This window comes from Cynoglossus semilaevis, unplaced genomic scaffold (assembly GCF_000523025.1).
Source record: "Cynoglossus semilaevis isolate Cse_v1.0 unplaced genomic scaffold, Cse_v1.0 scaffold1033, whole genome shotgun sequence".
In the NCBI taxonomy this organism is placed as follows: Eukaryota; Metazoa; Chordata; class Actinopteri; order Pleuronectiformes; family Cynoglossidae; genus Cynoglossus; species Cynoglossus semilaevis.
In genome coordinates this window covers 501-16,189 of record NW_007585109.1, presented here as the reverse complement: position 1 = coordinate 16,189, position 15,689 = coordinate 501, and the positions used below count along the sequence as shown (strand labels likewise).

General features: G+C 39.0%; 2 protein-coding genes across 4 annotated transcripts; one reads left to right on the top strand and one right to left on the bottom strand.

Moving 5' to 3' along the window:
• Positions 1-1,388: 1,388 nt before the first annotated feature.
• On the bottom strand, positions 1,389-14,895 carry LOC103398348 (transcriptional repressor CTCF-like). 2 transcript variants are annotated; one of them, XM_008336935.3, is made up of 13 exons: positions 14,786-14,895; positions 5,639-5,914; positions 5,356-5,538; positions 4,899-5,271; positions 4,647-4,817; positions 4,429-4,562; positions 4,216-4,336; positions 3,947-4,096; positions 3,707-3,867; positions 3,409-3,591; positions 3,180-3,315; positions 2,930-3,085; positions 1,389-2,713 (listed from the first exon to the last, which is right to left on the bottom strand). In XM_008336935.3, the coding sequence occupies exons 2-13, from the start codon at positions 5,894-5,896 to the stop codon at positions 2,457-2,459; spliced, it is 2,283 nt and encodes a 760-aa protein (XP_008335157.1). In that variant the 5' UTR covers positions 5,897-5,914; positions 14,786-14,895; the 3' UTR covers positions 1,389-2,456. The 2 variants fall into 2 exon arrangements, with proteins under 2 accessions (XP_008335157.1, XP_008335158.1); XM_008336936.3 differs by lacking the exon at positions 14,786-14,895 and adding an exon at positions 7,229-7,448.
• On the top strand, positions 9,016-14,646 carry LOC103398349 (serine-rich adhesin for platelets-like). Of its 2 annotated transcripts, none has more exons than XM_008336939.3 (8): positions 9,016-9,799; positions 10,688-10,791; positions 10,898-11,333; positions 11,417-11,509; positions 11,599-11,635; positions 11,956-12,027; positions 12,131-13,441; positions 13,548-14,646. In XM_008336939.3, exons 1-8 carry the CDS (start codon positions 9,701-9,703, stop codon positions 13,772-13,774), a joined length of 2,379 nt encoding a protein of 792 aa, XP_008335161.1. In that variant the 5' UTR covers positions 9,016-9,700; the 3' UTR covers positions 13,775-14,646. The 2 variants fall into 2 exon arrangements, with proteins under 2 accessions (XP_008335161.1, XP_008335160.1); XM_008336938.3 differs by having other exon boundaries at positions 9,018-9,799; positions 13,545-14,646.
• Positions 14,896-15,689: the final 794 nt, after the last annotated feature.

The window sequence follows — 15,689 nt, the reverse complement described above, 5'->3', positions numbered from 1 at the left end:
CTAGTAGAAGAACAATGTTGCAAAAACAACGAATTACATTTTTAAATCGTGAAAACTATAAATTTAGTACTTGTATGTGTAGTATGCAGACATTTAATTGAATATATATAATATTGAATTATTGAGGTTTGTTATTGCTAATGGCCTCATGAATGTTAATTTGTTTATCGTCATTTAAGCTATTTTCTGTGACTAATTTCTCAATTTTCCTTTTTAAAAATGTATTTATTTTCAGAACTGCTATATATGAGAGAAAACCATTGGATGTTGGGAATAATGGAATGCCCAAATGTTGAAGGCAGATTTAATCAGTCTCAACACAAGAATCTCACATGGTGCAAAAAATTCATGTGACACAGCACATGTGACAGGTTGATTGTGTTTTAGTGTCACTGTTGCCGTCTGAACTAAATAGGACATCACACTCCTGCCACTGACACTTTGTTAAAGGGAATCACTGGTGACTGCCAAGAGGAATTCAAACTTTTTTCTTTGCTAATTTTCATAATTGTTTAAAAAATAAAAGCAAAAATATCCGGGGGGGAGGGGCGCCATAGCAGATTATTTACCGGCATAACATTGTTTCTCTCCTGTCACATCAACAATCTTCATGTCCTCCCTTTTTATTCTCTCTTAATTAACCTCAAAAGTCTCCAGTCGCATCTTTTTATCTGATCTGCTCATATTTTCCAAAGAGAAATCTCACCCTCTAGCCTAAGGTCTGTGACAAACTAAATCTCTGCAGATAACCTATCACAACATAGGTTTTTGTTCTTTTTACCTCAACTTTTGTCATTGCACTGCAAAATCTTCAACCACCTTTTGCACCATATCCATTTGCATTGTTTGACCTCAGGCATTTGAATTAATTTACCTATACTGTCTCCACTGGCCTAAAACAACAGGAGTAAACATGAGCCAACATCTGTCAGTCCCACTGCACATTTCTGCTCTGATTATAGTTACGCCCATCTCATTGGTTGAGGTGCATTGTAATCCCTTGTTGTAAATGTGGGAGGGAAATATTTGTATGGCCGGTTTTCCATGCCATAAATTTGCTTCTCTGTTAGCGTACTCGCCATGCTCCTATAAAGTATACTTATGACATTAGGCTGACACTTCCTGCTAAAGTTGAGCATGCAGGATGTTGTCCATGTTAGACAAAATTTGCCAAAACATCCTTTATTTTTGGATAAATTGGGTTTTTCTCTATCTAAACATGTTTAAGGACAAGTCTGCAAAAACAGATCCAGAAGTGGGAGCTGGACTGTGTTTAGCAATTTAACAATTCTCTTAATATACAGACATGTGCCACACCCCCACATATCAAATAACTCATAAGAACGACACATGGCATTGTCATGTAAATCAAAGTCATAGAGAACAACTTCATTTCTTCAATTTAATAAAATATAGTTGCAAGCAAAATACACTGAATTCAGTTTTAACAGTCGACTCTCAGCTAATTAAGGGGAACAACAATTCAGGTTAAACTTTTTGCTGCATTTTAAAAGAAGTTCTTTTTTAAAATGTCATTCAGCTGCAACATCCTGCAGATGGGAAGATGAGATTTGAGAAAAAAAAAAGCAGCTGTGATGTCATGTTTTTATTTGTCATATATTCATACACTGCTCTCATTTGCCAGTTATGTCTTTCAAGCTAAAATGTAGCATTGCCAATTGTACAAAAGACCAAAAAAACAAAAAACAAACAAACAAAAAAAATCAACCCAAAGTGGAATGGCTACAAAACAGCAATACATCAGTTTTTTCCTTGCACTTATCAAAGACAGTGTTTAGTACATAAGCATCATCTAGGGGCTGTTACAGTCAGGAAAAGGGAGTTTAAGATAAGCAGTCTATTAAGCTTTAAAACATACTTAAAAAGATATCTACTAACCACAGAAAGGAAACCCAAAAGAAATATTCAAAATGTGTTTTTACCATTTAAGCAGTTGTGATTAACAGCAGTATGTATTGCAAATTTCTGCTTAAAAACTGACTTTGTTGGTTGTGATGTTCCCAAAGAACTATAAAAAAAAAAATAATTAAAATGAATAAAACAGTGGTAGTACGTTGGCCATGTTCTGATGACAGGTACATGATCAGTGTAGTTTTAGCACAGTGGGTTTGAGTACCAATCAAAATCCACTATTTCGGTTCTCCGTTATAATTTTAGTGGAATTTTTTTGCAACGCCTAATTTTTATTTACTACTGTCAATAACAGCTGCTTAAAAATAACAAAATTAAGTTGTTTTTGGTAAATATCTCTTATTTAAAATTTTTCATGTCATCCCAGTCTTGATACCTGGTGCAGATTAATAATAAAAGAAAAATCCAAAAAATAAAAATACACAAGTGATTTCTGCTGCTGTGCCTGATGTAAAGTGTTTGCGATCCTAAATGCCAAGAATTAAAGAAGGTGTAGTCAAGGCCTGGGACTTGATTCAGGTCCATCACCGGTCCATCATACTGAGGATCATCTCAGGGGTCAGATCTCCATTAGGTGGGGCCTCAGACAGCTGTGGTGTTCCCTCTTCCTGGGGCAACTCCTCCATCTCAATGGTGGACTTCACTCCACCCACAACCACCTCTTGTACAGCACCTTCGATGTCCTCTTCCTGCTCTTCCGGTACTGCTCCAACTTCTTTTTTTACAATGATGTCATCAATCTCCCCGGTGGCCTCATCTTCGACACGGATAACAGCTGCAGCTGTCAAGAAAAGTGTTCCTGTCAGACTTTCTCCATGCTGTGATTTTTGTGGACAACCACTTGACTATGGTGGAGGTGCCTGTGTACAATGTGCTTTGTATCAAGTATTTTTTAATTAGAGCAGTCCATGGTGTAAAGGTTGAAGTATTTAAGAAGGGGATCTGAACAAGCAAATCAAGATATCAACAGGTCTCAAAAAATGAGCTCAACACTTACTCTGTGGCTTGTTCTTTGGGGGGCGTCCACGTTTCCTCTTGACTGGTGGCTCCACTGGGGCTGGGATGGGAACAACTGGTGGAGCTTGTTCCACCTCCATCTCAGACAGCAGCTGATCTTCCTCCTCCTCCTCCTCTTCCTCATCAACATCACCCTCTGCACAAAAAAGTATAATTAGCAAATATGTCAAACACCATTGATAGTATTTATTAACCCTAGATAATTTGCCATCATTTCAAAGACACAGTACCTGTGTCATCATCACTGTCAGTTCTGGCCTGCATCTTCCTCTTTCTACCACGACGTCCCCTCCTGGGTGTGGGGGTTCCATTTTCTTCTCCTCCACTTTCACCATTGCAGTTGTCAGAATGACGCAGCATTGTGTTCTGTGGGGCAAAAAAAAGAGAAGGAAAATCAGGATCATCACAGATTGGGAAAAAACATTAAACATATGTACACATCTGTAAGTCAAGTCCTACCCTGCGAGTAAATGTCTTGTTGCACTTGGCACAGGCGAAAGCTGTGGGAACAAAGTGGGGGTCATGGTAGCGCTTGAAGTGCATGTCCAGAAGCTGCTTCTGACGGAACGTTTTGTCACACTGGGTGCAGGCAAATGGCTTCTCGCCAGTGTGTGTTCGTCTGTGCATTATCATGTGGCGTTCCTGTGGGTTGAAACAAAAAAAAGGAGCAGATATTCAACAGTGGAAAACAAATGATTAAAAGCATCATACTATGTGCAATGTGATGAAGATGAAAAGTTCTCCAAGTAAAACAAACCTGTCTGCAGCAGTAGTCACACTGTTCACACTTGAAACGCTTCTCATTCCTGTGAGTCTTCTGATGTTGAATGAGAGCATAACGCTCATGGAAAACAGCATCACAGTAGCGGCATTTCTTTCCCGTCTCAATGAAGGAGTGCTGCTTTCGCAAATGAACACCTGATATAGGAATGACGAGATGGTAAGGCAAGGCGCTACAGGACCTAGAAGCATTTACTGTGTGTGATATAGAACATACCAAGGTCACTTTTGCGTGCAATGACTGTATCACAGTGCGGGCAATGGAATTTCGCCACGTTCTCTGTGTGCTTCTGCAGAATGTGCATCTTCATGGTACCACTCTGTGTGAATCGAGCATGGCAGATGTAGCATTCATATGGCTTCTCACCTGCAAGGAATACAAGTAAAAAAAAAAAAAAATTCTTATGAAATTCACATGACCATTTAGAATAGTGACATAGTGTGTTTATACTTGTCAGCAGCTCTACCACAATAACTTGTTCTTACCTGAATGTGTCCTCATGTGTCTCTTCAGCTTGTATGTGTCTCTGCTGGCATAGCTACACAGGCTGCACTGGAAGGGTCGCTCTCCAGTGTGAGAACGGATGTGTCTTTTCAATTTGCTCACCTGATGTGAAAATGTTTAAAATGATTAAAACACAGCTTCTGTATAAAACAGGGTGCATTGACTTAATATAGGGTTTTCCATTGTCGACTTGCCTCCACACTGCAGTAGTCACACATAGAGCACTTGAAGGGTTTCTCATGTGTATGCTTGTAACGACGATGGCGCACCAATTCACCGCTGGTCACAAATGCCATGTCACAATCCGTGCATTTATGAGGACGAGTGCCTGGAAAAAAAATGAAACATATAATCTTTTGTATAGTGTAAGTTTAGTAAACGCAAATCTGTTATTTCAGAACATTCTAATGACCTGTGTGTGTATTCAGATGGTTCCTCAGCAGTGTGACTGTTCTGAAGGCTCTTCCACACAAGTGACATTTGTGAGGCCTCTCATCTGTGTGGCTCTTCATGTGTCGGTCCAGGTTTGATCGTCTTGGACAGGTGTAGCTGCAAAGTTCACACTGGAAAGTCTTCTTTACACCTGTGCACAGAAAGGATCACAGGTCGTTAGGAATATGATGCATTTATTTTAAATGTATAAATACTTCCAAAAGTGACAAACCCTTTTTCTTGATCTTGGTGGGCTTTGGAGGCTTCATGTTGCCAACTACCTTCTCAGCATTCACCTCTGACAACAGACCTTCCTGCTGTTCTTCTTCAAAGTCATACACAGATACATCCATGTCACGGTCACCCTCTGCATAGCGTAGGCGACTCTTTTTCCCTTTCTTTCCTTTGCGGATAGTGGTGATTGGAGTAAAGTCTGGGTCCTTTGTCCATTCTGGGTCTTCTTCTGGAGGCACTGAAGCTTCTACCTCAGCTGCATCTGCCATCTCCTCCTCATCTTCTACTGCACCATCTAACTCCTCAGGAGCTACACCAAGATCCTCTTGTTCTACAGTTTCTACTTCACCATTGGCACCAACTTTTACAACCTAAAGAAAACATCAAGGACCTGCTTAGCTTTCTCATAGTTTTAATACATACCCAAATTTTTTCAACTTAATTTTACTATTTACCTGGAATCCTTCTGGCAAAGGGAGGGTGTGACAGATTACAGGCTCTGCATCCTTGTTACCAGCTGAAGCATCCACATATGTGGCCTGAAGTCCTTCTCCAGTCGTGGTTGTTACTGGAACTTGAACCAGTTGAAGCTGACCGAGGCCTAATGCCGCACCAGCTTGCTCCTCCATATTCACCACCTACAAACACCAAATCATAAGATTATCACTGAGAAAACTTAAGACTACATTAAAGAATCGGGGCAACAAATAACTAACTTATTATGTGATCTGTCCTTACCTGGAGTGTGATGATCTGTCCCTCATCTCCACCAGTGACTGTCATTGTTCCTCCTCCTTCCAAAACCTCTGTCTTCATCTGCAGCAGAGTTGGATCAAGAGCATCCATCACCATCATCTCCATGTTACCAGCAACTTCCCCCTGTGAAGCAATGGCTGTCCCTTGCATCAAGGCCTCTCCACCTTCTGTCAGGACCTTTCCATCAGAGGCAAGGGCAGCAGCCTGAGATGCATCCATGGAAACAACCTCGCCATCCATGGCAACAGGCCAAGCAACCTGATAACAAGGACAAAATTAAAACAAGGTAAATAACCACAACCTTTTTGTGCTTTCCTTATGATCGATGCATGTCTTTGTAGCTGTGAAGTTTACTCAAATTTCTAAATCTACAGTTTCAGTACCTCTAGAAATAAAATAAAAAATGTCAAGCTATCTGAATCAAAACATAAGAGCTAGCAAAAGGCAGGCTACACCACATTGCTTTTATACGTGGATTGTTATTTTGAATTACATCATGAAATGTGTTGGCCAGCTACTGTATATTCGATCTCTACTACACTTCCATAGAGCACACACTAGCAACTAGAACAGTCACAATTTTACTTTGGAATAAGGGAACTGCACTCAGTTTACCAAGCAATGCAGCTTTGTAAATCTTCGTTCTATAAAAAGAAAGGTCTGGTGTTGTTTTACCTAAAGCATCATTATTTTTGATGTATTGATAAACGAGAAAATCTTCTAATCTGTAAATAAACAAAGTTAGTGTAAGTTCGTCAAAGATGGACAAATAAACGTATGGTGGGTGAGGTAGTCCCGCCACCGAAACACAAATAACTGGAATATCCACTTTAACTGACTCAACCTAACATATGAAATTTAGAAAAAAAGTAATCTGAACGTAGCGTAGTCTGAACGCACAGAAAAATACAATTGATATAATCACTCGCATTTGAAACATTTTACTTCACAAACCTGAATGTTATGTTTCTTCCGATTTCACAAGATATACTGTTAGAGGTCAACGTTCAAGTAGTTGATGAGCTCCCTCTGCTGTTGATAGGACTATTTGATTGAGTTCAACTATTTGCAAATATCAGAAACCCCATAAGGACGATTAATCCATCATCACCACAAAAATGTACGACACGACTGGGCTAACTAACATTTTATTTTGTAAGTAAAAGTGGGATAAATTCAAGGAAAAAATAAGGCAGGCTAAACAGATACAAAACTACTTGACTCGTGATAGTTGGTTTAACTCTGCAGGCGCGACTATGTCGGAAAACAGGAAACAAAGAACACGATAAGATGGACGTCGGGCCCGAACAAACTTAAATCATGTACGCATTTAAATCTAACCATTCTCGTAGGATTGTTTTCAAATATCATTCCAATAACAACAACATTATCAACCTGGACAATGAGTTGCAGTTTATATACGGATTTAGTGCATTTTGGATAACGATAGAGGGAGACAAACACCCCCCGCCAACTGCCTGGCCGGTAAGCCCTACCGTGACACCTAGAGGCCGGCGACGGCTCCTACAAAAACCTACCCGTGTTTGGAGGCAGAGAAGCAGCTTTACTTACTCCTTGTGGGTTCTTTTCCTCTTTTTATTGGTCTTGTATCTCCGCTACTGCGTTCGCTCTAGTCCGTCCAACTCTAGCACGTAGCTGCTGCGCGGCGGGGTAATATTTTTCTCCCGCTTTACATGAGTGGGCCTCACACAAAATGGCGGCTCGTGGTGAGTGACGACGCGGCTGCGCGGAGAGAGCGCCCGAGGGACTGAAGGGGAGTGGAGGACCTGAGAGAGCCAAGATGTGGGCGCCAGATTTGAATCCTGGAGGGGGCGTGGAAACGTGACGAGGATGGCCATGTAGTTCAATCGGATTATCTGGGAGTTTCATTTGACCACGTTCTTATACAGCCTTTAAGTTAAATTATATCTCAAGAATTGGCTCTGTTTTTTTTATTTTGTTCGGACAAATATAGTAGAACTAACTAGTTAGTAGCTACAACATCACCACTGCAACACCAACTGCTTAATGTATGACTTTGTAGCTGTAGTCAGCATTTAACAACCTTACAATTGTACATAATCCAGTCAGAGCTGGGGTTTTTGTTGTAAATTGCAATAGGACCACACCTTAAGGTGTTGTTACCACTATTCATCATTTTGCAACACAAAGAAACCCAAGTTCAAAACAAAGATGGCTGCTAACAGTATTGATTAAACAAAAGGACACATAGTATTTTAATAATTATTCACAGACACACACACAAAAACACCACTAAGAGTTGGAGACACTGTTACATCATTTGGATAAAAACGCGCTGTGTAACTCATCTGATTTCACTTTCAATTCTTTATCAGATTTGTGGACTAATCTTTTGAAGATTAATACGGATTACAAATGTACAACAATATTTCAATCATAATTTATTGAATAAAGATGAAGTAGAATGTATTAAAGTAACAACATTTAATACTTGAAAGTTTGCAACGCCTTAAATACTTCAAGTGTGGTTCTTGGAGAGGATTTAGTATATAGCAATTATCTGTATGCACATAAGTATGTGTTGTAAATTGATAAATAATTTGCTTAAGTAAAATAAGGCCTATAATATGTGCCTAGCAAAATAGTTGCTGCTTTTTCTTTGAAGGAGAAGCCTACTATGCAAATTAATCAAGTGAAACATGCTCTGCCACTCACTAACACATGCAATCAGGGGATGCACAGAGGTATTGCTTTTATTATGCAATATGCCCTCTTTGTCTTGTTTTATGGGTTCATTTGTTATTATTGATAGAAATATACTGGTCTGTATATCGTAACATTGGCACATTTTTAATTTAAACTTTTAGTTATTACATTTATTTTTCTGCTTTTGCGGTAAAAAAGCATTAAGTAAGTCAACCACAAGATGGCGGTATAAAATTTGAATATAAATGACTGACGCAGACGCAAGGAATTGACAATCAATTGACTTTTCATTAAGTTTTCTCCAAATGCATGGTTTCTTCTTGACCACCCTTTAGTTGGTCATTCAAAAGACTGTCGTATTCCATTTGAAAAGACGCAGCAGTGGCTTACATAGTACGACTGATGTATTTAGTATAAAATCTGACATGTTTAAAATGAGCTATGCGTTTGTTATGCTGAAAGAAGCAGCTAAAAAAGAGTAACTCTTATTTTTCCTGAGAAAAAAAAAAAAAAAAAAAACCATGCAGGAACAGAGAAGGACAAATAATTATCAGAGAATATGGTTTTTTTAGGGAAAAAAAAGCAACAAAAAAAAAGAAACCTTTTTTTTCCCTAAAAAAAAAAAAAAAAAAAAAAACATGCAGGAACAGAGAAGGACAAATAATTATCAGAGAAAATGTGTTGATTAGATTTAAAAACGAACATACAATACATACTTAACAAGTTTTGGTTTTTTTACAATTGTAGTAAACAGTCTAGGATAAGGATTTTTTATATCTTTATATATTTATAGAAGATTGTCCACATGAATGAGTTTTTAGCTAATTATCAAAAAATGACATCCTCGTTATCTGTTTAGGATAATTCCTAGTGGTGTCATAAAAAATGTATTTGATAAATATTGAGGATCAGTATGAATCTGCATGAGCATAGCTGTTTTTTATTTTAGAGAAATATACATGTCAGTTTGAGATAGCATGTCTTAACATCTTTTCTGCTTGTATAATAAATTATTAATTTGTTACATAACCAGCGGAACATTTTGTTCATTTTAGATTTTAGGTGCACCAGAATGTATAGATGAATCAACCATCAAGAAGGTCACTCAGCTCCCTTTCTTCCTCTTCTCATTTTATCACTACCTTTCTCAGTTTTCCTCTCAGATAAGAGGGAGGGGGGCAGAAAAGGCGAGGCCATGTTGTCAGATCTGTCAGTCTAGCCAGGCCTGCCTGGTCTCGCCCCTCCCAACTCTGTGGAGGCATTACATACTGCTGCTGCTTAAGCTCTTAGCAACGGTGCTCAGCAACAGAGCCAAGGCAACAGAGCTCCACGGCAACAGCGTGCCGTGTCTCCCCAATGGAGCTGCCATTGGGCGGACCAGCTCTCAGGCACTACACCCAGAGCAGACCAAGACCTCATCGACAAAAACTGAACTATCGTCCTAGCAGACCACAGGTACGGTGAGGGAGGATCACAGGGGTTTTATCAAAAATGGTGTGTGAGGAGAAACATGGTAGAATAGGGGGGAGGTAGAGAAATGGAAAGGGTAGAGAGGGGAGAGGCAGGGGGAAGGGAAAGGATCGAGGGGGAGTATTGCTGCAAAAGATCCCTGGTCCATGAATTGGACTGTCCTTTTATACTAATCACAGCAGAGTGAAAAAACCTGCACTGTTATTTATTCTGTCAAAAGGCACAGTGAAGGATCTAATTTGATGTGAATGTATTTTCTTACCTTATTTGGAAAGATGCTTTTGTCATTTGTTTCTATTTTTAGGCTTGTGTCAGACATCTGGGATATGTGTGGTTATATTCAAGTTCCATTGAAATGTTCATTTCAAAACTGAGCTATCAGTCTGTAGACCCATAATCACTCATTCGGACACAAATGGCTGGGGAGACAAAATTTGAGCAATTCCCATGGCTGGATATCATGTAACATGTATGTGACTTCTGCTGAATTTGTGTCCTGCAGCCAACCCTGGATTGGATTATTGCTACTTGTGGGCACAGATGTTAATATGATCAGGATGATGCTGCAGTTGTGATATCACATTACCTACACTGGCAAAAATCAGTTATCTTATTTCCATTCCTCATGCAAAATACAAACCTGCCCACCCATTGTATGTTACTGAGCAACTGTGTCCCAGATAGCATTATTGTAGGAGATATTCAAACAAAAATACACTCATATAGAACGGAGAAACACTCGTGCCAGAGTGTGTGGGTTTTACAGAGGTGAGAGTTATGTAATGTAAAGTTGCATATGATACAAGTTGTTCTTCAGCACGAATTACATGATCAGTGATGAAAATATCTGTCTGTATTGTGTGTGATCATCAGGAGACAATATTTGAGAGTGAAAATGAAGTTCTTGATCACATGGGAAGGGTGGATGAAGGGGTTGAAGAGTTCTTCACAAAGAAAGTGCTTCCTTTGGATATACTGTGAGTATCTCAGGTTTAAATTGACTTCTAAAATCTTAATCGATGGATTAAGATTGGATTTGTAGACTTTGTGTATATATTTTATATGATGTGTTTCTTTATATAGGAAAAAGCAGGAGGAAGAAGCAATCACAGTTCAAGAAGTGGTTCCAGCCAGCTCCAACCCTTGCCCAGCCCCAACAAAAACACTAAGACGGAAACTCGGTGATTTCTTCACACTCAAAAAAAGAAGAGGCTCCAAGACAGAGACAACCCATGATGGGCGTCCCAAAAAGGCCTCCATTGCTGACCTCATCCGTCCACTCAGGGAAGTCGCCCGAGCTGAGAAAGAAAAGGATAAAGACAGAGTGAAAGAACATGACAAGGAAAATGAAAAGGAGAAAGGAGAGTCAGCTGTTCAGGAGGCCCCTGTTTCTGGTGCTCCTCCCCTAAGAGGTGATACCGCGCCTCCCCGGCGTGCTCTCAGAGATGGGAAATCCCAGTCTCTCATTCTGCTATCAGCATCGGCAGCAGGGACTCCCAACTCTAGAAATGCAACTAAGGTGAGGATTAGTACCAGTATTGTTGCACTAGTTCAGAACTGGAGCAGTTGAGTTCCTCATTATTTTGCTCTTGCTGATTTTAGAAACAGATGGAAGGCCAGCATAGCTTTGAACAGAAACTCCATCTCATGCTTCAACGTATCGGAGTTGCAAAATCACAACCAGCTGAAACACAGGTGCGTCTATGTATGTGTGTGTGTCTGAAAAGAGATATGTAATTCTCAAATATATCATGTATATTAAAAACACGTTTTATACCTTTTAGAATCAGGAGAGAGAGATGAAAAAGGCAGAATCTGAAGGTGTGTTAATTAAATGTATTTTACAATATTGTCATTACAGTATTTTTCCCAATGGAATTGTAAAATTCAAATTTCACAAGACCCTTATATTTGTTATATTATCTTGATATTGTAAAAACATTATTTTAACTTGTTGGCTACAATAACTCTATAGTGCTGCTGGATTCTTTGATGTTCCTGCCCACTTTATTTAAACAAAATTAATTAATTTTTTTATATATTTTATTATATACAGTATATATAATTACAACATCCTTAGTTGAAAGACTTAATCTGTAAATCTGGTAGTAAACAATAATATATTTATGTGTGTGTTCCAGGTACGATTATTGACAGTAAACCCGAGCCACCTCCTTCTCTCTCTAAACCTCGAACAATGTCTGCATCATCAGGTACAAAGTACATATCAACACAAAAACAATACTATGGCAGTATATTGTACATATAATGTAACTATAATGTATAATATAAGTTCTTTGCATTTTACTCTTGTAGATATAAGGCATCAAATTCGACCAAGTGTGTCAGAGCATGAATCAGCTGGAAAACCTCCGTTGCTTCCAAAACCAGTAATCAAGCCTGGTCCAACCAACACAACATCTGGCCACAACATACCTGAAAATGAACTACCACTAATACAAGAAGGAGAGAAAAACACACACACTAAACACAGTCCATGTTCAACTTCATCTCCACCTGTTGCTGCTGAATCCCTGACATCTACCAGCACCACTTCAACTGTGCAAACAATCTCAAATTCAGTCTCTGACTCCAGTAGTGCTACAGTTTCTCCTTCCAGTACTGTAGCTCACACTGGCATAGACATATGCACTGACTCTGTCAAGCCAATTGAACAAGCTTCTACACCAACAACTGTTACGGAGCTTGAGAGTAAATTGACTGAGGATAGTGTAACTACCACTGAACCACCCACTGGTACCATTCTGACATCCTCTACAAGCACCACCACGCCCAGTGAGTCTCTTGGTGCTAATTTTATTAGTTCCATTTCTTCTAAGTCAATGACTCAGACCTTTTCTGACACTTCCAATGTAACACCCATAACAACAGTGTCACCTTCCATTATCATTTTGGAAACAGTTTGTGAAGCTAGCAATGAAATTGAAGTTTCTAAATGGTCACCTATCATGTCCACTGAATCAAGTTTGCCAGAGGTAAATGGGAATCTCTCACACAGTGCTGCTGCTGCATGTGATGCAGCTGTTTCTTCTTCATCCTCCACCAGTTTAGTTGCTGAAGCTTCAAGCTTCATCTCAAGTGACCTGAGTGAAACTGCAGTTTCACTTGGAACCCTTGTTTCTGCTTCCTCCACCCAGATGTCAACTCCCACTCTTTCCGTCAGCTCCAATTTTTCATCCATCACTGCCACTGCTTCCACTAAAAGCCCAACAAGCAGTGAGAGTATGACCACCTTTGCTTCCATTCACCCAGACACTCAGCCCCCCTCTGTTCCCACCACATGTAATGCTGTAACAGAGCCTGACGACATTACTTCCACCACAACTATCAGTTTGAACAATGCAGACACCACCTCCACCACCAGTTCATCAACAACAGCTGCAGTCAGCTCCACCTTGTCGACCAATTCAGACCCAGCTCACACTGACTCAGATCCAGTTCACACTAACAATCTCAGCAACAATGCATTGACCAGAGGTATCGCTGATGGTTCTGCTGATTATCCAACCTCTCCAGCACATTCAAACAACAGTCCTGCCCCAAACGTTATTTTACAGTCCTCTGAAGATGATACATTCAGTTCAGAGCCTATGGAAAAGGGGAAAGGTATGTTTTTTTATTTTTGTTAACACACGCATTTTATAGAAACCATAAAAAAATTGAGCTAAAACACATGTTTAATCTGTGATTTTTTTTTCATCCACACCAGCAGATGAAAAGTTTGAGATGGTTGAAAACCATGAGAAGACAGATGCAGATAAGGAAGAAGGAACTGCGGACTTCCAGAGAACGAATAATGCACCAATAGTTAGCAGTGAAGAAACAGAAGGAATAGGACAGGAGGAAAGTGACAGTGCTAAAGAGACGATGGTTATGACTCGATCAGGAAAAGAGGTTGAGTGTGGCACCATCAAGGACCTGGCAGATGGTCAAAAATAAGAAGAAATCAAGTTGGTGCACAAATATTCATTTCTAAAGATGTTTAAAATGGGACCAACTACTGTGACAGGGGCAGGAGATGCACAGTAAACATGTAAAATGGGGCATTGACCCATGGTACTTCCCACAGGGACCGCCATATTACAGCAGCACACCACACAGGGTGGGCCAATGGACCAAAGAACTAAGTTCTCCTTGGTTTGATGTAATCAACAAATCCAGCAGTGTCTTTTGTCTTTTTTCAAAATTTTCTTTTCCTTTCTGCATTGCACGTATGATTATGTACAGTAAATAGGACAGCTACTGAGCTAAAATAAACCATGTTTACAATAGATGGAAAGTGACTATAGATATAAATATTAAATGGTCTATCGGATTGATAAAAGTGATTTTCTGTTTTTGTTCTGTGTGGATGTGATCTTTTTTGGGGGGGGAACAGGTAGTTAAGTAGTTTTTACTGCCACCAGAAAACCCACTTGTTCAAAGCTGAGTTTATCCAGGTGATTACCTCTAAGCAAGGTTCTATGAAGAAAACCCATTAAAGAGAATGGCCAGACAAATATGAAAGATCTTTTTGTTGTTGGATCACTACATTTGGGAAGCAATGAAATCCTGTTAAGAGCTATGAAAACATAGCAGTATGTCAATCAATATCTTTTAACAAATTAATGTTTTAAAAGGGTTTAAAAAGGAACTTCACAACTACAGCAAAAACTGAGTTATATGTTTGTGTTGTTTAACTGTGTCAAAATATCAGGTTGTGAAGTGGTGTCTGAGTTCAGGAATGGGTTCTGTATTTTGGGGGAAATTGTTATAAATGCAAACAGTGGATGATTTAAAAAGATGTTTAAATGCAATATAAGAAATACTATTGGAATCCTCGTGTCTTTCATTTTTGCTTCCTGATGGGTGCGCAGACTCTGTACGTCATGAATGTCAATAGTAGTGTAATGGAAAATTTTTAACAGCTACACAAGAAACTAAAAAAAAAAAATCAAAAATTTTTTTTACCAGAAGTTCTCCTCCAAGATGATCCGTCACTGCCTCCCTCTTTTCTTTGGATGCATCCGCATTTGGTTTCTCATTTAACGTCTTGGATGTTAACCATTGTCTATCCTACTATCTTAATGAAGTGATTAAAGAACAATTGAAAAGGAAGAAAGATCAAAGAATTAAAGGTAAAAGGATAAAAATATACTAAAGGATAGGTAAAAATATATGAAAGAACAAGATCAAAGGAATAAGGGATTCTGGTTGGTGTGTAGTTGGAGCCTCTATGTTCTCGACCTTCATTGTCTTGTGTATTTGTGTAATCTTTCAAATAAAATTTGCTGGCTCAACGGAAAATGATTAGTACCAAATAATGGCAATTCTTACAAAAGCGAAGTCTTCCAATACACAGACTAAAGTTTAGTCTGTGTATTGGAAGACTTCGCTTTTTACATTTTATTTTTATTTTATTTTTATTTTTAAATTTACAGTTTGGTCACGAAACTGTAAATAAATGGATTATAGGAGACAAGAGTGAATCAACCTGTCCTGGGTGCAGTGATGTAACATGACTGATTTTCACTTCAGACCCCGACTTCCTCTTAGGGCAGTAGTAGCAATCTCACTGTAGCATCTCACTATTTTTGCAACAATCATTTACAACAATGACAACCACAGCATGTAACACTACCACAAAATATATATAACTCTTACACTGTCTTACACTGGTTAACTTTAAACATGTTAGGCTGTATCTACATTGTACTATGTAGGGACTAGTAAGGCTATAAGAAGGCTATAGTAAGGCTTGTTTTTGCTATATTTTGAAATGTTCATATTAAATATTTTTTGCATGTTTTAGAACAAATTATGCGTTTGGCAGCATGTTTTGGGGCATAACTGGAGATTTTTATTTTTTTGGATT

What these genes read in the sequence shown, in the direction of transcription:
- LOC103398348 (XM_008336935.3), bottom strand. Translation starts at nt 5,896, where the DNA reads ATGGATGGCGAGGTTGTTTCCATGGATGCATCTCAGGCTGCTGCCCTT. An exon ending in CACCAAGATCAAGAAAAAGG is followed by an intron (nt 4,818 to 4,898) that starts GTTTGTCACTTT and finishes TTCTGTGCACAG; the next exon opens with GTGTAAAGAAGACTTTCCAG. An exon ending in TGACAGTGATGATGACACAG is followed by an intron (nt 3,086 to 3,179) that starts GTACTGTGTCTT and finishes TTTTTTGTGCAG; the next exon opens with AGGGTGATGTTGATGAGGAA.
- LOC103398349 (XM_008336938.3), top strand. Translation starts at nt 9,701, where the DNA reads ATGGAGCTGCCATTGGGCGGACCAGCTCTCAGGCACTACACCCAGAGC. An exon ending in GTGCTTCCTTTGGATATACT is followed by an intron (nt 10,792 to 10,897) that starts GTGAGTATCTCA and finishes TTCTTTATATAG; the next exon opens with GAAAAAGCAGGAGGAAGAAG. An exon ending in GCCTATGGAAAAGGGGAAAG is followed by an intron (nt 13,442 to 13,544) that starts GTATGTTTTTTT and finishes CATCCACACCAG; the next exon opens with CAGATGAAAAGTTTGAGATG.